Source organism: Cynocephalus volans, chromosome 2 (assembly GCF_027409185.1).
Source record: "Cynocephalus volans isolate mCynVol1 chromosome 2, mCynVol1.pri, whole genome shotgun sequence".
Lineage (NCBI taxonomy): Eukaryota > Metazoa > Chordata > Mammalia > Dermoptera > Cynocephalidae > Cynocephalus > Cynocephalus volans.
This window is the reverse complement of record NC_084461.1, coordinates 124,959,194-124,983,163: the sequence shown is the minus strand read 5'-3', so window position 1 is coordinate 124,983,163 and position 23,970 is coordinate 124,959,194. Positions and strand designations below refer to the sequence as shown.

At 50.9% G+C, this 23,970-nt stretch overlaps 1 protein-coding gene across 1 annotated transcript; it reads left to right on the top strand.

The window, feature by feature from the left end:
• Window positions 1–294: 294 nt before the first annotated feature.
• ARAP3 (ArfGAP with RhoGAP domain, ankyrin repeat and PH domain 3) lies at window positions 295–23,722 on the top strand. Its single transcript, XM_063087174.1, has 33 exons — window positions 295–337; window positions 1,990–2,530; window positions 2,650–2,711; window positions 2,829–2,940; window positions 6,429–6,629; window positions 6,770–6,839; window positions 7,101–7,221; window positions 7,311–7,495; window positions 7,577–7,683; window positions 7,936–8,135; window positions 8,233–8,318; window positions 8,460–8,642; window positions 8,810–8,945; window positions 9,588–9,704; window positions 10,144–10,291; window positions 10,390–10,492; window positions 12,369–12,588; window positions 13,326–13,389; window positions 13,629–13,792; window positions 16,147–16,359; window positions 16,624–16,729; window positions 17,730–17,877; window positions 18,186–18,254; window positions 18,984–19,058; window positions 19,156–19,270; window positions 20,746–20,874; window positions 20,954–21,087; window positions 21,312–21,394; window positions 21,491–21,526; window positions 21,656–21,719; window positions 21,829–21,966; window positions 22,190–22,228; window positions 22,740–23,722. The coding sequence occupies exons 2-33, from the start codon at window positions 2,007–2,009 to the stop codon at window positions 23,223–23,225; spliced, it is 4,638 nt and encodes a 1,545-aa protein (XP_062943244.1). The 5' UTR covers window positions 295–337; window positions 1,990–2,006; the 3' UTR covers window positions 23,226–23,722.
• Window positions 23,723–23,970: the final 248 nt, after the last annotated feature.

The window sequence follows — 23,970 nt, the reverse complement described above, 5'->3', positions numbered from 1 at the left end:
GTTTCTACTTCTGTCCCTATCTCCGTTCTGGTCTGTCTCTTTGTCCCTCTCCCCAAGGCTGTCGAGGCCCCTGACCGTGTTCCGGTCCCTTTCTCGACCCGTGAGAGGGCAGAGCGGGGTAGAACCAGAGATAAGCGCTGCGGTTGGGTGAGCAACCCGAAAGCTCTGAAGGGCAGCACTTGCACAAGGAGTGGCCGGGCCCCGCGGAGGGAATCGGCCGGGCGGGGCGGGGCTGGACCCCATCGGGGGAGGGCGCGGGGAGGCGGGGCCGGCGCGGCGGGACCGCAGCCTCGGACAGCGCGGCGGCAACCGGGGCGGACGGCGGCCGCGTAGTCAGGTGAGGACCCCCGCGCCCCCGGGCCCTGCTTCCCGGACTCCTCCCCATCACCTCCTCGAGGGCCTTCGTGGGCTCCCAGGGACCCCTCCGCGCCGGCCCTCCCCCTCCCCGCCGTGACCCGCCCCTCCCTCCCGTTGCCTGGCTTCTGCCCCCTCCCTCCTTGCCCCCTCCCTCCTTGCCCGCTCCTTGCCCCCTCCCTCCTTGCCCCCTCCTTCGCCGCAGCCCGAGCTGCTCGGCGCTGCCCGGCCCGCCCCCGCCTCTCCTGTCCCGCGGCGAGCACCTCTTGGTTCCCAGTCCCGTGCCCTCGGGCCGGGCTTGAGTCACTCGGGAGATTGGGCCTTGAGTCAGGGCCCAAGGCTCAGCCCCGGGCCCTGGCTTGGGAATGGAGCCTAGCCTGAGAGAGGCAGAGAGAGGCCAGAACTTATGCCTTGACGAGAGGGAGTCCTGGTCGGGGACCGAAAGCAACAGGGAGACAGCCGTGCCCGGGGTCAGAGGCGGCCAGAAACACAGATGCAACTTAAGACCTAGTTAAAAGTGGGGACTGAGGCAAAGGCAAGTTTAATGACAGAGACTAAAACTCAGTGGGACAAGGAGAGGGGGACAAAGATGGATTTAGAGGTAGAGGTGGAGATGGAGTGGGGTGGGGACAGGGACAAAGCAGAAATAAAACTCATAGGAGACAGAATCAGAGATAGGTCTAGGGGGGCCAGGGTCAGGGTCAGGCTAACCAAGTGGAACTGAGCTTCGGAGACCAGGGACATGGGCAGGGGAAAGGCAGGCTCAGAAAAGGAAGGCTTGGAGAAAGTAGAGGTAGGGGGCTCATTTCACACCGCCTGAGCCCCTACAGGGTGTGTGCGCACACGCCTGTCAATGTGCTGCAGGTGGGTAGAGTGAAGACCCTGAGTACCCCTAGTCTTTCGCCCCTGATGTCTCTGGCTGTGTTCTCCACCCCATCCCTAATCCTCAAGTGGCCTATACCCAGGGCCAGGACCCCGTCGGAAACCCGCATGTTGGGATTGGTTAGGACTCTCTGGGAAGCCTGACCAAGGCAGGCAGGATGTGGGGGTGGCCAGGGCTGGAGGGACAGGAAGGAAGTCTGAGCAGAGACAATAGGTGGAAGGGGAGGAGGAGATGGGAACAACCAGAATTAGGATGGTAAACCTGTACCTCATGCTCTGGAAACCAGTGGGAGTGGGGTCTGCACCTCCTTCCTCCCACCTAGCCTGCCCCTCTCCCCACCTATGCCACAGCTGGATCTAGCCATGTCATTTGCCCCCTCCCTGCCCATCCCTAGTATCTTGTCCCATTCTTAATCAGTTGAGTGTGCAGTAAGATAAGGGCAGAGATTTGACCCAGACCCAGGGAAGCAGGAGCTTGGGGGCCAGCACTAACACCAACTTGCTGTGAGCCTGGGGGAAGTTCCTTCCCCTCTCTAGGCCTCAGTTTCCTCGACTGCAAATGAAGGGACTCTCCTGTAATAAGAGAGCTCTTTCTGATGTTGTGAGATGGCTCTACCACCAGATTGCAGGCTTTTAGGCATTTTTCTTTGGAGGAAGACTGAAGGCTGGTACCCCCTGTCCAGGCCTCATACTTTGGAGCAGGGAGGGGAAATCTCAGCCTGAGCCCTCCCTTCACCCTGCCCCTCCCCCCAGCAATGGCCTGAGCCCCCATGGCTGCCCCTCAGGACCTGGACATCTCTGTGTGGCTGGGCACGGTGCACCTGGAGCAGTATGCAGACACGTTCCGGCAGCATGGCCTGGCTACAGCGGGTGCAGCCCGGGGCCTGGGCCACGAGGAGCTGAGGCAGTTGGGCATCAGCGCCACAGGGCACCGGAAGCGCATTCTGCGCCTCCTGCAGGCAGGCATTGCAGAGGGCTCCCTGGATCCCAAATCGGAAAGTACCATGGAACCGTCCCCCAGCCCAGCCCCCCAAGCCCAGCCCCCCAAGCCTGTGCCCAAGCCCAGGACAGTGTTTGGTGGCCTCAGTGGCCCTGCCACCACCCAGAGGCCTGGGCTGAGCCCAGCCCTCTCGGGACCAGAAGTGTCCAGGAGCCCAGAGTCCAGACCGAGGTCCCCTCCTCCCCCGACGTCCTCCTCTGAGCAGCCTTCAGCCCTGAATACTGTGGAGATGATGCCCAATGCCATCTACTTTGGCCTGGACTTAAGAGGTGGAACACAGGCAGCTCAGGACACGTGAGTGGGGTTGGCTCCCTAGGAATCTGATGCTGGGGGTGAGGGGGATGGGGGAGCAGGGCGTGAAGGCTTGTCCTTGCTCTTTCCCCCCCTAGTAACCAATAGACATTTCTTTTCAGGGCCCCAGACAGCTCCCAGACAGCTGCCCCCACTCCTGCCCTCAGGCCCACAACAGGCACAGGTAGGTGGATTATCATGGGTTGGGTTGAGAGGGATAGTACCCTTCAGGACTTCAGACACGCCTCCCCCCCCCCCCATCTCCTCTTCCCTTTGTCTTCCTCTCTCTTCCTGCTGGCAGTGCACATCATGGATCCTGGTTGCCTGTACTATGGGGTCCAGCCTGTGGGGGCCCCAGGGGCCCCTGACAGAAGAGAAGGCAGAGGTGTCTGTCAGGACAGGGCTGAACACAGGTGAGTACTCAGTAGGGTAGTGATGGGAGGAGAGAGGAAACTCAAGGAGCAGTTGAGCTGGTGGTGGCCACATGTGCAGTTATTCATCAAATGTGCATTGAGTGTCCACTGTGTGCCAGCTAGGCACCCAAGATGCAGGAGGAATATAACAAACCCAGTGGGGCAGACAGGAAATAGAACAAGTAGACAAATAAATTGATATAGAATTAAAAATTGGGAGAAATGTTTTTCATCTTTTCATTCAACAAATACTTGTTGAGCAACTATCACATGGCAGATGTTGATGCCTGGGATACATCAGTGTACACAGAAATCCCTGCCCTTGTGAGGAGATAGTCAATTAATAAACATAATAAGTTATATAGTATGTTAAAAGGTATTGAATACCATGGAAAAAATAAAGCAGGGTAAGAGGGCTTGGGGATAATGTAGGGGGACTGCAGTTTTTCATTAAGAGTTATTGGAGCATTAAGAAGATGACATTTGATAGCTCAGTTGGTTAGAGTGCAGCTTTATAACACCAAGGTCACAGGTTCGTATCCCTGAACTGGCCAGCTGCCACCGCCCCCTACCCCCCCAAGAGAAGGTGACATTTGAGCAAAAACTTGAAGAAGGTGAGGGAGTTAGCAATAAAGGTATCTGCCGGAAGAGTATCCCAGGCAGGGGGAGTGGCCAGAACAGAGGCTTCAAAGAGGGCTTGTAACCAGAGGATCCAGGAGCAGTGGGCAGATGGGCCAGGGTCGGAGCAGTGGTAGGAGATGATGTCAGAAAAGTAAAAGGGGCTAGATCAGGTAGGACCTTGTAGGGACTTTCACTTTTACTCAAAGTGAAATGGGAAGCCATTGGAGAGGTTTTGACTCACATTTTATTCATTTATTTTGGCGGCTGTTTGGTACAGGGATCTGAACCCTTGACCTTGGTGTTATAACACCACACTCTAACCAAGTGAGCTAACCAGCTAGTCTTGAGTCACATTTTAAAAGGATCCCTCTGGTTGCTCTGTGGTCTGTAGGGGATAAAAGCAGAAGCTAAGAGACCAGTTAGGGGGTTACTGTAGTCATCTAGGTGAGAGATTTCAGAGTATGGTAGAGATGATGAGAAATGGCTATGTTTTGAAGGCAAACTGCCAAATTAACGTGGAGTGTAAGAGAAAAAGAGCAGTCAAGAATGACTTTGAGGACTCCAGGCTGAGCCTGTGCCATTCAGCATGGTAGCTGCTAGCCACATGTGACTACTGAGCATATGAAATGTGGCTAGTCTGAATTGAGATGTGTCGTAAATGTAAGGTACCTACTAGATTTTGAAAACTTAGTACAAAAACATCAATACTGGATGAATATAACCGATAGAGATATAAATTATCTTAGTAATTTTTATATTGATTACATACTAAAATGTTAATGTTATGAACATATTGGGTTAAATAAAATATTAAAGTTAATTTCACCTGTTTCTTTTAAATTTTTGTTTTATGTGGCTATTAGAAAACTTAAAATTACATGTATGGTTTGTGTTGACTTCTGTTGGACAGCACTGTTCTGAGCAACTGAAAGTTCCTGGAGCTGCGATGTTCTGGAGTGGGGCAGACTGTGCAGGTGGGGGTGGGGGGTAGACCAGGAGTTCAGTTTTGTGTGTGTTGGATTTGAGGTGTAATACATCCAAGAAGAGATGACAAACAGACCATTGGATATACAAGTCTAGAGTCTGCGTGAGAGGTCTGAGCTGGAGATCTAAATTTGGGATTGTCATTTTTGGGTGGGTATGTAGCTGTGAGTGAGTGTAGATGAAGAAGAGGACCAAGATCACAGCTCTGGGGCACTCCCATATCGAGAGGTTTGGGAGAAGAGGAAGAATGAGCAAAACAGATAGAAAAGAAATGGCTGGTAAAGTAGAAAGAAAACCAGGAGAATTTGATGTCATAGGAACCAAGTAAAGGATGAAGGAGAAGACAACTGTGTCATGTGCTGCTGAGTAAGACAGGACTGAGAATCGACCTCTGGAGTTGGCAATGTGGAGGTCACTGGGGATCTTGATAAGTGCAGTCTTGGAGTGGTGGGGGTGAAAGGCTGATCAGAGTGGATTTCGAGAGAGAATGGAAGGAGAGGAATTAGAAACGTATAGACTGTGTTTTTGAGTTTTTTTGCAAAGAAGAGTGGAGAGTTAAAATGACTGTTAATAGTGAAAGTAGAGTCAAGAAAAGGGTTTTTTATAGGATGGGATGTATGTTTGTAGTCGAATAGAAATGACCTGGTAGGGAGGGAGAATTAGCTAGGGGAAAGGGGGGCGGGGTCCGAAGCAATGTGTTTGTGTAGGTGAGAGAATAGGATCAAGTGCACAGAGGAGGGCCTGGCTTTAGACAGAAGTGTTTATTATAGAAACAGGAGGAAGGCAGAGTATGTGTGTGAATTGGGTAGATGTGGTGCTAGGAGTCTGTGGGGGTTCTTGTCTGATTGCTTCAATTTCTCAGCGAAGTAGGAAACAAATCAAATAGAGCAGCAGTTCTCAACCTTACCTGTACCATAGCCTGGGCAACCTCTAAAACTACAGGTGCCTGGGCCCCACTCCCAGAGATTCAAATTTAAGTGTCTGGTATGGAGCTCATTTGCTGATATGTTTTTAAAGTTTCTCAAGTGATTTTGAGCTGTTGAGGTTGAGAACCACTGGAAAGTGATAGAGAATAATAGAAGAATCTACTCAGATGGTTAAGGAAGGCCTCTCTGTGAAGAAGACACAAGCAAAGACCTGAAGGCTGAGAAAAAGCAGCCCGAGGAAAGATGGAAGGAAGCATGTTGTAGGCAGAGAGGACAGCATGTGCAAAGGCTCTGAAAGAGGGCAGAGCATGTGGCTGGACTGTAGCAAGCAAGGGTGGGAGTGACACAGATGAGCTCAGGGGAGTAGCTATGGGTTCACCGTACAAGTCCTTGCAGCCCACAGTAAGGAATTTGGGTTTAGTCCAAGTGCAAATGGGATATCATTGAAGTGTTTCATGCAGGGGAGTGAAATGGTGTCATGTGCATTTTTAAAAGAACAACCTGGTGGCTGTGGGAGAATGGATTTGGGAGGGAGGGCAGGAGTGAAAGCAGGTGACCAGTTAGGCAGTTTGCATCATGCTAGTGAGAGCTGATGGGAATTTGGTCCAGGGAGCGAAGGTCAAAAACTTTTTTGAGAAAGAACCGATAATTGTTTAGATATGAGCAACCATGTCAGGTAGCCATCTACACAGCCCTTCCCAACTTTTCCACCCAAATAATACTAATGGCAGAGGAGAGGGACTGAAAATTTTCCAATAAAAATTCCAAGCATTCTCAGGGTAGAAGCTTCACACTAATCTTCTGGGGTCCCATCCTTCCTATTCCCCTGTTTGAAAAGCAGATCCAGTACCTGCCAGGCATTCTATGAGGTGCTGTGGGTGGAGGTGGAGAAATTACAAAGACGGTGTCCAGGGTACTGAGTCTAATGTGTGTCTCTCCCTGTCTTGTCCCCACAAGGCTCAGCAGGCAGGATCTGGAGGCACGGGAGGATGCTGGCTATACCAGCCTTGAGCTACCTGGGGACTCCATCCTCTCACTGCCCACCCTGGACACCGAGACCACTGATGACCTCATTTCACCCTATGCCAGCTTCTCCTCCATGGCAGACCGCCCCACACCCCTGCTCACTGGCTGGCTAGACAAGCTCTCCCCTCAGGGGTGGGGTTGCTGGGAAGGGAAGGGAAAGGAAAGAGGCTGGGAGGTGGGGGGAGCAGGTCCCAAGTGCCTCCAGATGCCATGATCTTCCTCACCCCGCTGAACCTTGAACACTCACTGATCTTGGCTCCTTCCCTCCTCAGAAACTATGTCTTCCAGAAGCGCTTTGTGCAGTTCAATGGGAGGAGCCTTATGTACTTCGGCAGTGACAAGGTAGGAGACTGGGACATGCCACATGGAGACTGGGGTGAGGGAGAGGAAGGGATGAGAGAGGCTCAGGACTGCAAAGAGGGAAACCCATGGTGAAGGGGTGGTCACCACATGATTGATGTCAGCATTTAAAGTTGCTGGCTTTGTGGCTGTACCCACTGTGTGTAAATTGAGTGCTGATCACATGACAGCTGGTGCTGGACCCAGGAGTCAGTGCACATGGCTCAGTTCCTATCCCTATAGGTCATTGGGCTCTCTCCCCAGGATCCCTTCCCCAAGGGTGTGATCCCTTTGACTGCCATTGAGATGACCCGCAGCAGCAAGGACAACAAATTCCAGGTCATCACTGGCCAGAGGGTGTTCGTATTCCGCACAGAGAGTGAGGGTAAGGGCCAAGGTCCACTGGGTCAGGGCAGGAGACAGGGAGGCTGTGTTCGTACACAGACCACCGACCTGCTCCCTGTCCCCCACCAGCTCAGCGGGACATGTGGTGTTCCACGCTGCAATCCTCTCTGAAGGAGCAGCGCCTGCTGGGTCACCCCCGGCCTCCCCAGCCGCCCCGACCTCTCCGCACAGGTGTGCTGGAACTGCGCGGACACAAGGCCAAGGTGTTTGCCGCCTTGAGCCCTGGAGAGCTGGCACTGTACAAGAGTGAGCAGGTAAGGAGCATGGGGCCAGGGCTGAGGGGCCTGGCCTAGTTTATTCTGCCACCTCATGGTGCCCACCCCCCACCCCACCAGGCTTTCTCTTTGGGCATTGGGATCTGCTTCATTGAACTGCAAGGCTGCAGCGTCCGGGAGACCAAGAGTCGAAGCTTTGACCTGCTCACACCCCATCGCTGCTTCAGGTGGGGCTCAGACTGGTGGGAGGCAAGGCTGAGGGACTTTTGGGGAACACACAGGGTGCAGAGGACTGGAGGGCTCCTCAGTAGGATGTCAGTGGATACACACTGATAGGAGTCAGTGAGCAGGGTAGAGATGTCAGGAGGGTCTGGGCTGGCCCAGACATGGCCTGTGATGTCCTGCAGGAATGGCCAGTGGGATGGGACATGGCAGGAGGGGGGCGTCCATGCCCATGGATTGGCTATCCACCCCCTTAGCTTCACAGCAGAGTCTGGGGGGGCTCGGCAGAGCTGGGCGGCTGCTCTGCAGGAAGCCGTAACCGAGACCCTGTCTGACTACGAGGTGGCTGAGAAGATCTGGTCCAATCGGGCAAACCGGCACTGTGCAGACTGTGGGGCCTCCCGCCCAGACTGGGCTGCTGTCAACCTGGGGGTGGTCATCTGCAAACAGTGTGCAGGTAAGGGCTGGGGCCTCAAGCCCACATGGGGAGTGGGATGGGGGCTGGGTCGGAGGGCTCAGGTTACCCATGCCGCATGCTTCTCACACCCTAACAGGTCAGCACCGGGCCCTGGGATCTGGGATCTCCAAGGTGCAAAGCCTGAAGCTGGACACGAGTGTCTGGAGTAATGAGATAGTGCAGGTGAGGTCTGAAGAGGGAGAAGGTGGGAGGGATTCAGGGGGAGCATCCAAAAATAAGCCTTGGCCCAGCTTGGAGACAGGTCTGGAGTGGTCTGGGGACTCAAGTTTCTGTCACTCACCTCTGTCCCTTGTCTTCCTACAGTTGTTCATTGTCTTGGGAAATGATCGTGCCAACCGCTTCTGGGCAGGAGCTCTACCCCCAGGTGAGGGGCTGCATCCAGATTCGACTCCTGGCCCCCGGGGAGAGTTCATCTCCCGAAAGTACCGGTTGGGTCTGTTCCGGAAGCCCCACCCTCAGTATCCTGATCATAGCCAGCTTCTCCAGGTAGGAGGGACAGGTTGGAACTGATCTGGGAGAGGCAGGAGGGGAAGCAGTCTCTGAGTTGGAATGCCTAAACTTGGGTGGTGGGGGCTGTTTTGGGTGATCAGAGGACTGTCTCCAGGGCTCTCGGTTGGGTTTGGGAGCTGACAGAGGCCCATCCCTCCCTGCAGGCACTGTGTGCAGCTGTGGCAGGACCCAACCTGCTGAAGAACATGACCCAGCTCCTCTGTGTTGAGGCCTTTGAGGGCGAGGAGCCCTGGTCCCCTTCGGCCCTTGATGGCAGCTTCCCTGGCCTCCTTCCCCCAGGTCATCCCCTCAAGTGTCTCTTCTCTCTCCCCCCAGGAACTCTCAGCCCCAGTCTGTGATTTGGTTCTCCCAGAGGGCCCCAATTACCCCATCATCTGGCCCATCACAGTGGTGCAGCCTGGGCAGTTTCCCAACCCCTCAGATCCTCCAGGGCCTATTTCCTGGTGTCATGAGATGACTGAGGATGGTCATGGCGTGGAGTGGGTCTGGATGTTCCAGGTGCTGGTTCACCCCTGACAAGAGTCAACAAATAAGTCAGGTCTCATCTCCCTGGGGACAGCCTGATCTTTCAAAGAAGGGGTCGGCTTAATGATGCTGGCCTCCATTGGTCAGGCCAGAGGGACCAAGACACTCACAGGATGGCCCGTGCTCTGAGGTCCCTACCCGGAGCTTACTGTCTGATTGGCTGTCTGGTGAGGAGAGGCGGTGGGCAAGGGCTGGGCTAGAGGCCTCCCTGTCTCATCACCTGCTTCCACCCTCTATTCTAGTCTGGGTAGTGAGAGGTCCAGCCGCATTGGGTTCTGCTTGGCCACGCTGCCGGTAGAGTTGGCTCTCATTGTCTCCCTCCATTCGATCCCTTTCCCAAAGGGAGTCAGGTGATCTATTGCACTGGCCTGACTCGATCACTTCTTCCACTTGTAGACTCCTCCCCCGGTGTGTACAATGAAGTGGTGGTGCCTGCCACTTACAGCAGCTTCCTGTACTGTGGTCCCATCAGCAGCAAAGCTGGACCCCCACCCCCTCGCAGGGGCCGAGATGGTGAGGAGGAGCCAAGGGACGGGAGGAGACAGGGGCAGAAGTGGGACGGGTGTGAGTGTACTACAGAGGGACACAGAGGAGAGGGATGGGATGGGAAAGTGAGGCCACATCGTGGCATGGGCTGGGGTGCTGGGGATGAGAGAGGGACCATGCCAGGTGGCAGCATTGGGTGAGAGTTAAGAGCCTCTGCTCTGAGGTCAGACTGGGTCAAATCCCAGCTCTGCTACTTCCTCCCTGTGACTTGAGCAAGCTACTCAAACTCTGAGCCACAGTTTTTCCATCTGCAAAACAGGACTGAATATAATACCCACCTCACAGGGTTATTGCACAGATCACATAGGATTATAAATAGGTAAAAGGCTTGGCATAGAATATATATCTGGTAAATGAGAACTATGACTGTGGGAGCAACACAGCTAACCATTTCTTTCCCCTTTAGCTCCTCCCCGCCTGTGGTGTGTGCTGGGAGCAGCTCTGGAAATGTTTGCATCAGAAAGCAGCTCTGAACCCCTCAGCCTCATCCAGCCCCAGGATGTTGTATGTCTGGGTGTGAGTCCCCCACCCACTGACCCAAGTGACCTTGACAGGTAACAGCCCCCCTGGGCTCATGGAGCTCCCCCTTTTCTCTTCCTGATCCCCAGCCTGACAGCCCCCATTCTCCTCCCTGATGTCATTTTCTCTCCAGGTTCCCCTTTTCTTTTGAGCTCATCCTCACTGGTGGGAGGATCCAGCATTTTGGCACAGATGGAGCTGACAGTCTGGAGGCCTGGACCAGTGCCTTGGGCAGAGTGAGATAGCCGAGACCCCTCCACAACAACTTACGGTTTTCCTGTCCCCACCTGCCCCCATCCTGTCCTCTCTTACTCCTGTAGCCACTTCCACTAACACCTGACGTTGACTGAGTACTTATTCTGTGCCAGGCCCTGTGTTAAGCACTGTCCAACTCAATATCTTATTTAATTTTCCCAACAGCCCTCAGAGGTAAGGATTATTAATATTTTAGACATAAGGAAACTGAGTCTCAGAGGTTATGAAGTCACTTGGTGAATGTCACAAAGCTAGGAGGCAGCAAAGCACAGGACTAAAATCAGGCCTCTGTCTCCAAAGCTCGTGCCCCAACCTCACTGTGCCATGGCCTTTTCCCACAGAGAAGCTGCCTCTGACTCCCCTCCCCTCCCCCTGCCCCCAGTCCCCCAGCAGGCCCAGAGGCAAAGCTCCCTTCTGTGTCCCAGCTTCTCCATTCCTAGACAAGCCAATCTCCATCCTGTACCCCATTCCCGGAATTAAAATTTCAGGCCCTAGAATCAGACATGCTGGGATTTGAGTCGTACACCTCTCAGCCTGATGAGCTTTTCCACATCTGTAGAGTGGGTGTAAAAGACTCACCCCCTGGGGTTGAGGATTAAGTGACATGTGAGGCCCACACACTGCAAGCCCTCAATATGTGGGTGTTGAAATAATAATGATGGTGGTGGTGATGACGAGGACGACAATCTCTCCTATCCTAAAACAGCTTTTCCCTAAGCTCTGCTCCATCTTCAACTTTTCACCCTGGCTCCCTCCTTCTCCTGACAACTGCTCAGAGCGTCGTGTGCAGCCTGCAGTTCTTCCTTAACCCCTCACAGCTGCCCTTCTCTGCCTGTGTTCCCCTGAGCCGCTACCCTGCAGGTCACCAGTGGCTTCCCATTCCCAAAGTCCAAGGGCTCCCTCTGGCCCCCGCAAAGGCATCTCTGCAGCATCCGACACCCCTCTGTAGGAAATGCTCAACTCCTCTGGCTTCTGACCCCACTTTTCCAGTCCTTCTAGAAATCCTCACATGAACAGCATTGTCTCTGTATCCTCTCAGGGCTCTGTCTGTCCCTCCAAACCATGTCTGAGTCTCCTCTTATTAGTATCTATGCTTTCCAAAAATCGAGCCCATCCTTTAAGGCAGTGCTGCCTAAAGTTGTGTTCTGAAGACTGTCACACCGTACTGAGCCATGGAATATTTGTTATGGTCCATGACAGGATAAGCACAGAACTTGAGAGTAAGCATTTAGAATCTTTTATAGCAATTTGACAGAGTAATTTTATGTGTTCAATGTAAGTATAAAAATTAAGGACTTGTATGTCTTTGTTTTTTCATAACAACTCATTTTTATAGTTTTTAATGAAAGTATTGGTTAGTGAAAGATTGGAACTTCAAAAAAAAAAGAAAAGGAAAAAAACCCTGGTCCTTTACCCCTGGTAGTTTGAGAAATGAGAATCACTGCTTTGATGTCAACCTCAAACACCCTTTCCTCCATGAAGCCTCTTCCCAGGCCCCTGGGGTGGTGGAACTTCCCAGGGCATCATGACTCTTTAGTTATGGCATCTTGGCTACTCATTCTTTCTTACCCTCACACCCCAATTAAGGGCACAAGGCTGTCATGCAGGGGTATTCTTAGTGTTGGTTGGAACAAATTGAATTGAATTGAATTTCTTTCCTGTCTTTCTCCATCTATCTCATGTCTCCTCCTTGGGTTTCTCCTTTGCTCTCTCCCTATTACTTTTCATTCCTTTCTCTTCTGCTTTCTTTTCATGTCTGTCCCTGCTTCTCCCTCTTCCTCTCATTCTCATTTTCTGTCCCATGTCTCATCTCTTTCCCCATGCTCCTCTCTCCCCACCCTCCCCCTGCCTCTGCAGTGGTTCTCCCCACTGAGCTGTCACCAGCTACTGGGCCCTGGGCTGCTGCGGCTGGGCCGCCTGTGGCTGCGGTCCCCGTCCCACACAGCACTGGCCCCTGGCCTCTGGCTGTCAGGGTTTGGCCTCCTTCGTGGTGACCACCTCTTCCTGTGTCCAGCACCGGGCCCTGACCCCCCAGCTCCCGAGGACATGGTGCATCTACGGCGGCTACAGGAGATCAGTAAGCAGGGGTGGTGACAGGGATGAGGGTGGCCATGGGGGTGGATGAGAGTGGACCTATTTTATTTGGAGGTCCCTATGGGAAACATCAGAATATAGTGGCTTCAGGCACAAGTTCTGAAGTCATACTGCCCAGATTTAGACCCTACCTCAATCACTTCCTAGCTATGTGCCCTTGGACAAGTTACTAGCCTTCCTGCCTTAGTTTTCTCATCTTTAAAATGAGCAAAATAACAAGACCCTCCTCAGACAGTTGTAGTGAAGTTCAAATAAGGTAATGCATGTAAAGCACTTATGACAGAGCCTGGCGGGAGGCATCTTATAAGTGCTCAATAAGTACCATGTGTTATAAATGTTATTGTTATTATTATTATTTGGAGTCATTTGTTAGTTGGAGACTGGGAGAGGGGACTGGGTAACCTCACTGCTCTCCTTCCTCCTAAAAGAAGAACAGTGTAGGATGATGTTTTTGGACTTTGGAGACAAGAGACCTGAGTTCAAGCTCAGCTTTGCCATTTTATAGCAAGTAATATGAGGCAAGTTACTTAACCTTTCTGGGCTTTAATGTGTCACCTGTAAAATGGGGGATAATAGTACATAACTTATGGGATTTCATGGAGCATTGTTTGTAAGTCTTCTAGCTTGTCACCTACATACCTTAAGCACCTAATAAATAGTAGTCACTATGATGATGATGATGATAATGGTGGTGTTAATGTCCAATGATTCCCCTCCTAGGTGTGGTCTCTGCAGCTGACACCCCAGACAAGAAGGAGCATTTGGTCCTGGTGGATACCGGAAGGTAAGTGCTGCTCCTACTCCTGACCCTGAGTCCCCCTTTCTAGAGCCCATCACCCTCTACCCTGGCCTGCTGGGCCACTGCCCACTTTCTCAAAGTTGCTTCCCCAGTTCAGAGACCAGCTAGGTTGGGTGTTGCTGCCCCCTGCTGGTGGCTCTGGGAAGTCTGGGCCCTGTGCCCCTGGGCCTCTCAGTCAGAAGACCCTTTGGAGCTAGGTCTGACTCAGGCCTCTTGGGTCTCAGGACCCTGTATCTTCAGGGGGAAGGCCGGCTGGACTTCTTAGCGTGGAACGCAGCCATTGGAGGAGCGGCTGGTGGGGGCGGCACAGGGCTGCAGGAGCAGCAGATGAGCCGGGGTGACATTCCCATCATAGTGGATGCCTGCATCAGTTTTGTCACCCAGCATGGTGAGTGGACACTGGCTGACACTGAGACCGGGGGTATGGGGCGGGGAGGTGAAGAATATGGGCACAGCCATAGTGCGGGATGGTCACCTGCAAGAGATTTTCCTCCAGAGACTGCAGCCTGACACTAACTGACCGTATGACTCTTGGCAAGCTGCTTTGCTCTTCTGGGCCTCAGTTCCCTATTCTGTAAGATGTGGCTAGCAGTCCTCATTTTTCAGGATAGTGGTGTTAGTGAGATAATGCATGTAAAGCACTGAGTGCAGAGCGTGGCAGGTAGTAAGTGTTCAGAGGCAGTTGATATAGGGTCGTGGATATGGAGGGTGAGAGCAGTACTGAAACTAATGCGACTGAGTACATACAGTCATGGTGAACAAACAGGGGCAGTTATGAGGCAAGAGCCAAGCTGGGCAGCAAAATCCCTGAAGGTTTGAGTAGAATTGTTCAAATGTGGGAGGTTTTCCAGGCATGAAGGGTCAGCTATGCAAGTGGTTCCCAGACTTCTTTGTGAGGTTTTACCTGTTTTTTTCTCCAGCCCAAGTAAGGACCAAATAGAATCTATTTCCCCTGTGAACCTTCTTTAGAAGGTTTGACTGTTGAGAAAGAAAATTCACAAAAAACTAAGGAGGGCAGTAAGGGGAAAAAAAAGGCACCTACATGAACCTACAAGTAATTGTGCTTACTAGTCATACACAATGGATAGACATTTCCCATGCCTTGGCAGTAGCCTCATTCAGTGATTTCCCTACTCACTAGATCCCTATCCTCTTCTCAGCCTCCCTTATGTTGAAAGGAGGAATTAAGTCAGTGGCCCATTGAGAAAGCCCTGGAGAAAGAGTATGGGAGTTCATACCCTCCCCTCCAAGTTTCCTGCACCACCACTGTTTATTCAACAGATATTTGTTGAGCTGCTACCATGTGCCATACACTGAGGATATGACAGTGAACAGGGAAGGTCCTATGAAGGTTGTAGACTAATAGGAGGGACGGGTAATAAATAAGAAAACAAATGTACATATGCTTCTCAACTTGTGATGGGGTTACATCCCAGTAAACCCACTGGAAATGGAAAATATAGTAAGTCTAAAATGTATTTAATACATTTAATCTACCAAACATCATAGCTTAGCCTAGCCTACCTTAAATGTGCTCAGAATACTTACATTAGTCTACAGTTGAGCAAAATAATCTAACAAAAAGCTTATTTGATAATCAAGTGCTGAATAGCTCATGTAATTTATTCAATACCGTACTGAAAGTGAAAAACAGAATTGTTGCATGGGTACCATCATAGAGTCTAAAAATTGTAAGTCAAGCCATCATTAAGTTGGGACTGTCTGTAGTTGGTTCTCATTGTGGTAGTCATGTTCTATAAAGTCCCTGCAAACACTTAATTAGTGAATACTGAATCACTGCCCCAGGGGAAATACAGGGTTAGGTTTCTGTGAACCTCTGGTTATAACATTTCGTCAACTGATCAATATATAAACTTGTGTAGGACCGGCCTGTGGCTCACTTGGGAGAGTGTGGTGCTGATAACACCAAGTCAAGGGTTAAGATCCCCTTACCAGTAATCTTAAAAAAAAATATATATATATATATATGTATATATGTATATATATAAAACCTTGTCTGATGTGTTTTTCTGTTTACAGACACCTTAATATATATATTGTTGATTTGTTAACACTGAACTCAAGGCCAACAGCACTATAACTCATTCCTGAACAAAGCTTGTCTAACGCATGTATTTTCTCTGTAAGGCACATCAAAGCTTTCTTACACTTAGGAACACTACACAGCAATTCAGCACCATTGGGGGGCCATTTTAAACAGTGAAATCACCAACAAAAAACACAAAAATGTGAAAAAGGAGGCTGTAAACATATTGTGAAAAGGAGAGTTGTTTATAGTTTGAGACCTTTGCTGGATCATGGTGGGGGATGACTCAAGTTTTTCTCTGCTCAGCGCATGTTTGCAAATGACTGCAAAAATGCTGAAAGTATTGATTTTAAGGTTACAGATAAATTTTATCAAGTAGGCAAAAACGCAGATACGGAATCCGCAGATAATAAGTATCAACTGTAATGTGATTTCAGAGAGTGTTATTTAAAAATGCAGCGAAGAGAAAATACAGCATGATGGGGGATGTCATTGTGTGATAGTGAGATCAGGGAAGGACTTTCCGAGGGTGGGGACTACAGCAGGGACCTGAGAATCAAGACCATGGAGTCATAGATTTCCTCCTCTCTGATACTCCAGCCACATATCACAGATGGGCTATGGGGTCGGGGGTGGGAGGTGGGAGGTGGGAGGTCTTTGCACACTGCTAAGCAGAGATAGCTGGTTGTTCTCAGGACTTCGGCTGGAGGGCGTATACCGGAAAGGGGGTGCTCGTGCCCGCAGCCTGCGGCTCCTGGCTGAGTTCCGGCGAGATGCCCGGTCAGTGAAGCTCCGACCAGGGGAGCACTTTGTGGAGGATGTTACCGACACACTCAAACGCTTCTTTCGTGAGCTTGACGACCCTGTGACCTCTGCACGGTTGCTGCCACGCTGGAGGGAGGCTGCTGGTACTCCCAAGATCCCTAAGAACTCCTCAGGGCCACCCAAGGCCCAACCAGGATCTCCACCGTCCCCCACCAGAATCCATGCAGCTCTCTTGTGGGACAGGGTAGCCCCCCTCCCCAACAGTCTCCACCCTGGGGGATCATCCAAAGACTTGGCTAAGGGAAAAGGAGCAGAGACACATCCATCCTGGGTTTGTTTCTCTAAAAACCCCTCCCTCCACTCTCCCTTCCTGTATCCTCTCCAACCCTCCTCCATTCCATCCCCAGAGCTGCCCCAGAAGAGTCAGCGCCTGGAGAAATACAAAGAAGTGATTGGCTGCCTGCCACGGGTCAACCGCCGCACACTGGCCACCCTTATCGGACATCTGTATCGGTCAGTATCTGCAGATCTGTATCTGTATCTGACATCTGTATCTGCAGACCCCCTGCAGGCTCTCTCACTGACCATTTGTCACTTCGATCAGATCCCACACTTACATTCATTCGTTCATCATTCATTCATTCCACAAACAGTTGTTGAGTGACAGTTCATAGCATAAAGGTTCAGAGAATGGACTTTGGGGTCAGGCAGACCTAGGCTGTAATCTGGCACTGTCATTCTAGCTGTGTGACTTTAGGTACGTTATTTATTCTCTCCGAGTCTCAGTTTCCTCATTTCTAAAAGGAAGATGATGTAATGAATAGGTTATGTGAGAGTTAAATGAGATAATCCTTGTAAAATTCTTAGTACAGCACCTAGTATGTAGTAAGCCTTCAGAAATGGTTAGCAATCAACATTATTTTGTTTTATGCCAGGTAAAGGGTTAGATGTAAGAAAACAGAGATGAATAAGATGCAGATATATCTTTAACAGTCTGTTGGGGAGAAAGGCCTTTGAGCAATTCTGGGGTGAACCCCTGGCTGTGTTGCACTGACTACACTATATTACAGAGACTGGACAACTACAGGCCCATGGGCCAGATCCAGCCCATTGCCTGTTTTTGTAAGCAAAGTTTTGTACATAAAGTGTAAAGCCATCCCCATTCATTTATATATTTTCTATGGCCCCTTTTGTGCAACAACAGCAGAATTCAGGAGTTATGATAGAGACTGTATGGCCTGTGGCTAGAATATTTACCATTTGTTTCTTTATATAAGAAGTTTGCTGACCCCTTATACTTGATTATATTTATAATTGCCCATACCTTATTTTTCTCCCCCATAGACTGTGAGCTCCTTGAGGCCAGTATTGTGTTTTACTCACTGCTGTAAACTAAGTGCTTAGCCCAAGGCCTGGCATACAGTAGGGGCTCAATAAGTGCTGAATGAATGGATATGTTGATGAAGGGGTGAGCACAGGCTGCATTCCTCATGATCCTGGTGCCCCTGTGCAGGGTACAGAAATGTGCAGCTCTGAACCAGATGTGCACACGGAACCTGGCCCTGCTGTTTGCGCCCAGCGTGTTCCAGACAGATGGGCGGGGGGAACACGAGGTGCGGGTGCTGCAGGAGCTCATCGATGGCTATGTCTCTGTCTTTGATGTAAGGCTTTCCTAACCCCTGACCCCTAACCCACAACCCCTCTCCCCTACCCCTGCAGTACCCACAGTCTCTGGGTCCTGCCCACCCAACAAGCCCCCAGCCCAACCCTCTAATGGCCCTCTGCACCAGGAACCACCTTCCAGAGCCCTGGGACTCTCTCCCATAACCTCACTCCCAACTTTGTTACCTCATTGGTTCTTAGCTCTTCAGGCCTCCAACTCTATTATAGGTCCTCCTGGGACTTTGAGATCTGCCCTGTTTGCCCCCTTTCCCAGCATACCCCACACTACCTTTTGGCTCTTTCACAGATTGATTCTGACCAGGTAGCTCAGATTGACTTGGAAGTCAGTCTTATCACCACCTGGAAGGATGTGCAGGTAACTGATCCCGATCTTAGACCCCTGAGTGGGACAGGAGGGGACATCAAGATAGGAAGCTGACCTTCTGCCCAGTTGAGGAAGTTTCCTTTTCAGCCTGTCCTTCTGGACACTGCCCTCAGCTCTCTGGAAGACAGGGGAAACCCAGGAGGGAAGTGCTTTGGGGAGTGGGGTTTGGTTAGGGTTTGCTCTATTCGTTCCACCATGAGGATTCTTCATTACAAAATGGTGGCAGCAGCACCTCCCTTCTAAGTGTAAGAGATCCAAGGAAGAGTTGGTAAAGTTAGACAAAGCAGTGAAAATAATAACAATAAATAAAACAGCAAACATTAGCTGAGGACTTACTATATTTGAAGTACCTCTAATCTCATTTTAGCATCATACAACTCCATGAAGTAGATAGTCCCTTTATTCAAATAAAGAAAATGAGGCTTGGAAGATCCCATTTATTCAAGATCGCACTGTAGTGAGTGACAGAGTTGGAACCCAGGCAGTATGACTCTAAACTTGTCCTCCCAGCCACTATGCTGCACTGCCTTGGGAAGCACCATACGCAGCCCAAAGATGTGGTTCCACCACTCCTGGAGTCCTCCTGAGCAATACTGGGGGTGAGGGTTGAGAGGAGACCTTTGTGGGGGGAAGTGATTATGAGTCAACACAAGGAACCCTCTGACTTTGATTTTTTCACATCCTCTTGTGTCCTCCTGATTTCTTTACCCCTCCCCTCAGCTGTCTCAAGCTGGAGACCTTATCATGGAGGTTTATATAGAACAGCAGCTCCCGGACAATTGTGTCACCTTAAAGGTCAGTCCTGAGGAACTGAAGGGGAGATGAGAGGATGGTGGGGAGCAGGAGCTATGGCCTGACCGGCATGGATTCTCTGCTGTTGCCCTGACCCCAGGTGTCCCCAACCCTGACTGCTGAGGAACTGACTAAACAGGTACTGGAGATGCGGGGGACAGCACCTGGGACAGACTTGTGGGTGACATTTGAGATTCGTGAGCATGGGGAACTTGGTGAGTATGACCATGCATGTGTGCATGTGTGTATGTTTATCGTGTGTATGGTTAAGGTCATCAGTGACTTCTGTGTTACTGAATACAATGGACATCCTTCTCATCCACATCCACGAGTGGACTTTCAACGTGGTTGACCCACTGCCTCTTTCTCCACTCTTTTCTCTTGGCTTCAGTGACCCGCACAAGCTCTTGGTTTCCTTTCAACCTCAATAGAGCCTTCTCTTCCTCTTTTGCCCAGACTCCAAATGTTGGAGGAACCCATGGATGGATCCTGGGCCCTCTTCCGTTCTCTATTTCTCCTTGTATTAACTCATCCATTTCCATGGCTTTAAATGCCATTAATAAGCTGATACCAAAATCTTATCTCTGGCCCAGACCTCTCCTCTGAGCTGCATACTCACATATCTGCCTACTGGACACCTCCACTTCTCCCAAGTATCTCAAATTTAAAATGTCTAAGACAAAACTTGATTCCTAACCTCCTCCCCTAACAAAAAGCCCAGGCCATTTTCTAGTTTTTCTGAACTCAGTAAATGGCACCACAGTTCATACAGTTATTAAGGCCAGAGACGTGGGTGTCCTCTGGGACCCCTTCCTTTCCTTCATCTTCATACCCAATCCACCAACTAGTCCTGTTGATTCTATTAGAATCTATTACTTCTCTCCATCTCCACTGTTACCAGTACCCTAGTTGAAGTCACCATTATTTTTCTGCCTCCCAGCATTAACCGCTAAAATGTATTGCCCCAGAAAGGGAATAGCTGACAGTACTCCATTCTTGTCCCCCCACAACCCATTTTCCATGCAGCAGCCAAATGAACATTTCAGGCATAAATCAGATCATGCCATTCCCATGGTTGAAAACCTCCAATGGCTTCCATTGAACTTAAAATTCAAATTCTTTATCATGGCTGACAAGACTCTGAATGTCTGGCCTCTGCTTATTTCTCAGACCTCATCTCACATCACCTGTTCTCTTATCTGTCCTCTTTGCTGCAGCCACACTGGCTGTTAGTTCCCCAAATACATTTTGCCCGATTCAGGGCCTTTGTTCTCACATTTTGTCATGCTTGAAATCTACCCCCCGATCTTAGCATAGCTTGCTCTTTCCAATCCTTCAGATATTTGAGTTTCATCTTCAAATGCCACTTACCTCAGTTGCCGCCCTGTTACTCTCCCTCAGCTTATTGTTTCTTTCAAAGCAATTATTTGTCTGCAGTTATTTTGTTTGCTCACTTGTTCGCTGTCTGCTCCCTCACTAGGCTGCGGGCTCTGTGGAGGCAGGCCATATGTATCTTGCTCACTACTGTATCCCAGGGCAAGCAGAGTGTCTGGCATAGAGTTGGTGCTCAGATGTCTGTGGCTGGATGGTAGAATGGATGAATGGATGAGTGACTGATGGGAGATGAGTTGGGGACTCCAGGCTTTGGATGGATATTCTGATTGACACCTATTCCCACCTTCCCCTTAAGAACGACCACTGCACCCCAAAGAAAAGGTCCTAGAGCAAGCCCTACAATGGTGCCAGCTCCCAGAACCCTGCTCAGCCTCCCTGCTCTTGAGAAAAGTCTCCCTGGCCCAGGCTGGCTGCCTCTTCACAGGTGCGTTGCCTTCTTCAGCCCAGCATCCCTCACATCCCTCCGCATACCTGTCTCTCCAGCATTGCCCATCTGTGTCCAGGTATCCGGCGTGAGAGCCCACGGGTGGGGCTGTTGCGGTGTCGTGAGGAACCACCCCGCTTGCTGGGAAGCCGCTTCCAGGAGAGGTTCTTTCTGCTACGTGGTCAGTGCCTGCTGCTGCTCAAGGAGAAGAAGGTGAGGCCCTAGGTTAGAAGGATGGGATGCCAAGTGGCCATGTAGGGGGAGCCATGACTGCACCGACTCTCTGACTCCATAGCCTATACTCTCATCAGTCTCATTGCTTCCCTGATCCCTCCACCTCTCTGACCCTGTGACCACATACCCCAGTGCTTCCATGACTTCTTGACCTCATTAACCATAATCTTCTCCCATCTCTTACTGACTCTGTTCATGCTCAGAGCTCTAAACCAGAACGGGAGTGGCCTCTGGAATGTGCCAAGGTCTACCTGGGAATCCGCAAGAAGTTAAAGCCTCCAACACCGTGAGTTTTCTTCCCCAGCCCATATTTGTAGGGCCCCCCTGCCTTCACCCCTCTGGCCTTTCTGATTGCCCCATCACTGTTCTCTTTGCCTTCCAGGTGGGGCTTCACATTGATACTGGAGAAGATGCACCTGTGAGTACCTCCCGGCCTGGCTTCTCCTGTGACCCAGCCTTGTATCCTGTCCTCTCTTCCCTCTTTCCTTCCTCCATTCCTATAGCTGTGACCCCTCTCTCCTGTTAATTCCACTCTGATCATTCCCAGCTACTTGTCCTGCACTGATGAGGATGAGATGTGGGATTGGACTACCAGCATCCTTAAAGCCCAGGTAAGGGGAAGAAAAAGGCTGAGGGCTGGGTCTGTGGTCCCTCTGGGGCCCAGGTATACCCTTCAGTGCCTCCTATGCCCACCGGTGCCAACCTTCACCCTCTTGCCAGCATGATGACCAGCAGCCAGTGGTCTTACGGCGCCGTTCCTCCTCTGACCTTGCTCGTCAGAAGTTTGGCACTATGCCTTTGCTGCCCATCCGTGGGGATGACAGTGGAGCCACCCTCCTCTCTGCCAATCAGACCCTGGTGAGACCATCCAGCCTGCCCTAGCCCCCACCTGTTCCCTGTGCTTACCCTTATTACCGACTGGAAGTGGTGTGCCTGCCAGCCTGGTGCCTCCCTCTGATCACTGTGCCCCTCCCCTCTGCCTTCTCTGTGCTTCCACTCCCCACCCCTGCCTCCTGTTGCCAGGCCTCACTGTGTCTCTGTTTCTCCCTCCTTCCCTCATCCCCACTCCACCTGTGCCCAGCGGCGACTACACAACCGGAGGACATTGTCCATGTTCTTTGTGAGTAATGTGTCTGTTCCACCTGTGTGTCTGTCAGCCCTGTGTTCCTTTGTAATGCATGAGCCCCAGGTGTGCTCTCTGTGTTTTCCTGATGCAGGCCATAAGGGTGTGTGCGTGCATGTGAGAGAGAGAGAGGGTGGGGGGTGGGGGGTGTGCAGAAAGAATATGGAATATGAGGGATGGTAGGATGTGGTGAGGAAAGGAGAAAGTGGTCCAAGAATCTGAGAAATTTGAGAGAAGTAGTTAAGTGAATGCATTTTGGAGTCAGACAGACCTGGGTTCAAGCCCCAGCTCTACCATTTACTTGCTGTGTGATCTTGGGCAATTTACTTAACCCTTCTGCACCTTGGTTTGCTCTTCTGCAGTGTAACCTACTGCACAGGGTTGTTTCGATATCATACATGCCAAGTATTTTGCAGCATCTGGCCCAGAGGAACAGCTCAAAAAATGTTAGTGATTAATCATCTGGTAACTCTAACTCTGTGCCCTCTGCCATCCCATTTCCATCCAGCCGATGAAGTCATCCCAGGGGTCTGTGGAAGAGCAAGAAGAACTGGAGGAGCCTGTGTATGAGGAGCCAGTATACGAGGAAGTAGGGGCCTTCCCCGAGCTGACCAAGGACACCTCCACCTTATTCTCCACCACACGGGAGTGGACAGCCAAGCCAGAGTCCCCTCTCACCAGCCAGAGATCCTTTGATCAACCCCTTCTCTCCAAGGCAAGCACCCAGGGCCAGGAGGAGAAGCCACCTGAGCCCCCTCCAGGCCCCCCTTCAAAAAGCAGTCCCCAGGCATGGGGGTCCCTGGAGGAGCAGCTGCTCCAGGAGCTCAACAGCCTCATCCTAAGAAAGGGAGAGACCACCACAGGCTCCGAAAGCCCTTCCCAGCCATCCAGCCCCCAATCCCCTAGCCTCACCAGCCTTCCAATACAGACACCGGACTTCCCCAGCCAACCCCCCTGCACTTCTAGTCCACCCTCCAGCCAGCCCCTCACATGACCCTAGGACCAGCAGTCTGAGAGAATAGGTACCTAGAAGACCCAAGCTCTCACCATGGAATACATTGCCAGGAGCTTCCTCTGCCCTTGCTGGAAAGACTCCAGAATCCAGTGTGGTACTGTGGAAGGCTTCAGAGACCATGTGTCCCATGGCAGGTCATGGCCCCTCTCTGGCCTCAGCCCATTTATCTGTATTATGAGGTAACCGAAATAAGGAGAGTAGTGAACATCAAACTGTGTTTCTCAGAGATGTAATCCCCACATATTTTCCCTCAACAAGGGCAGCTCCTGCTTTATATATTTGATATGTAGGGGTTCTGTGAGAGATATGGGGTTTTTAAAGAATGGTTTTACTGCATTAAAGAAAAAAAGTTTGGAAGCCAGAGGCCTGGATGTTGTACAATCTATCCCATCCCCCTTCCTACATTCTGGGACTGCACTGAAGCCCCGGAGTGGGGAGATTGATTGGGTTTGGGAGCTGGGGCAAGGGGGAGTCAAAAAAGGATGGGTCACTGTTAATAAACCTTGGAACCAAAAAGCGACCATTCTTTCAGTCATTCATTCATTCAACAAATATGTATTGTTTACCTTATTGGTGCCAGGTCTTGGGATACAGTATGATCAAAACAGATGGGATCCCTATTCTTATTGATCCTTCACTGTAGAAGGGAAACAGAAAATAGAAAATCTACACATAAATACATAAACAAGTGAGTTTAGTGCTGTGAAGAAACTAAACCAAAGTT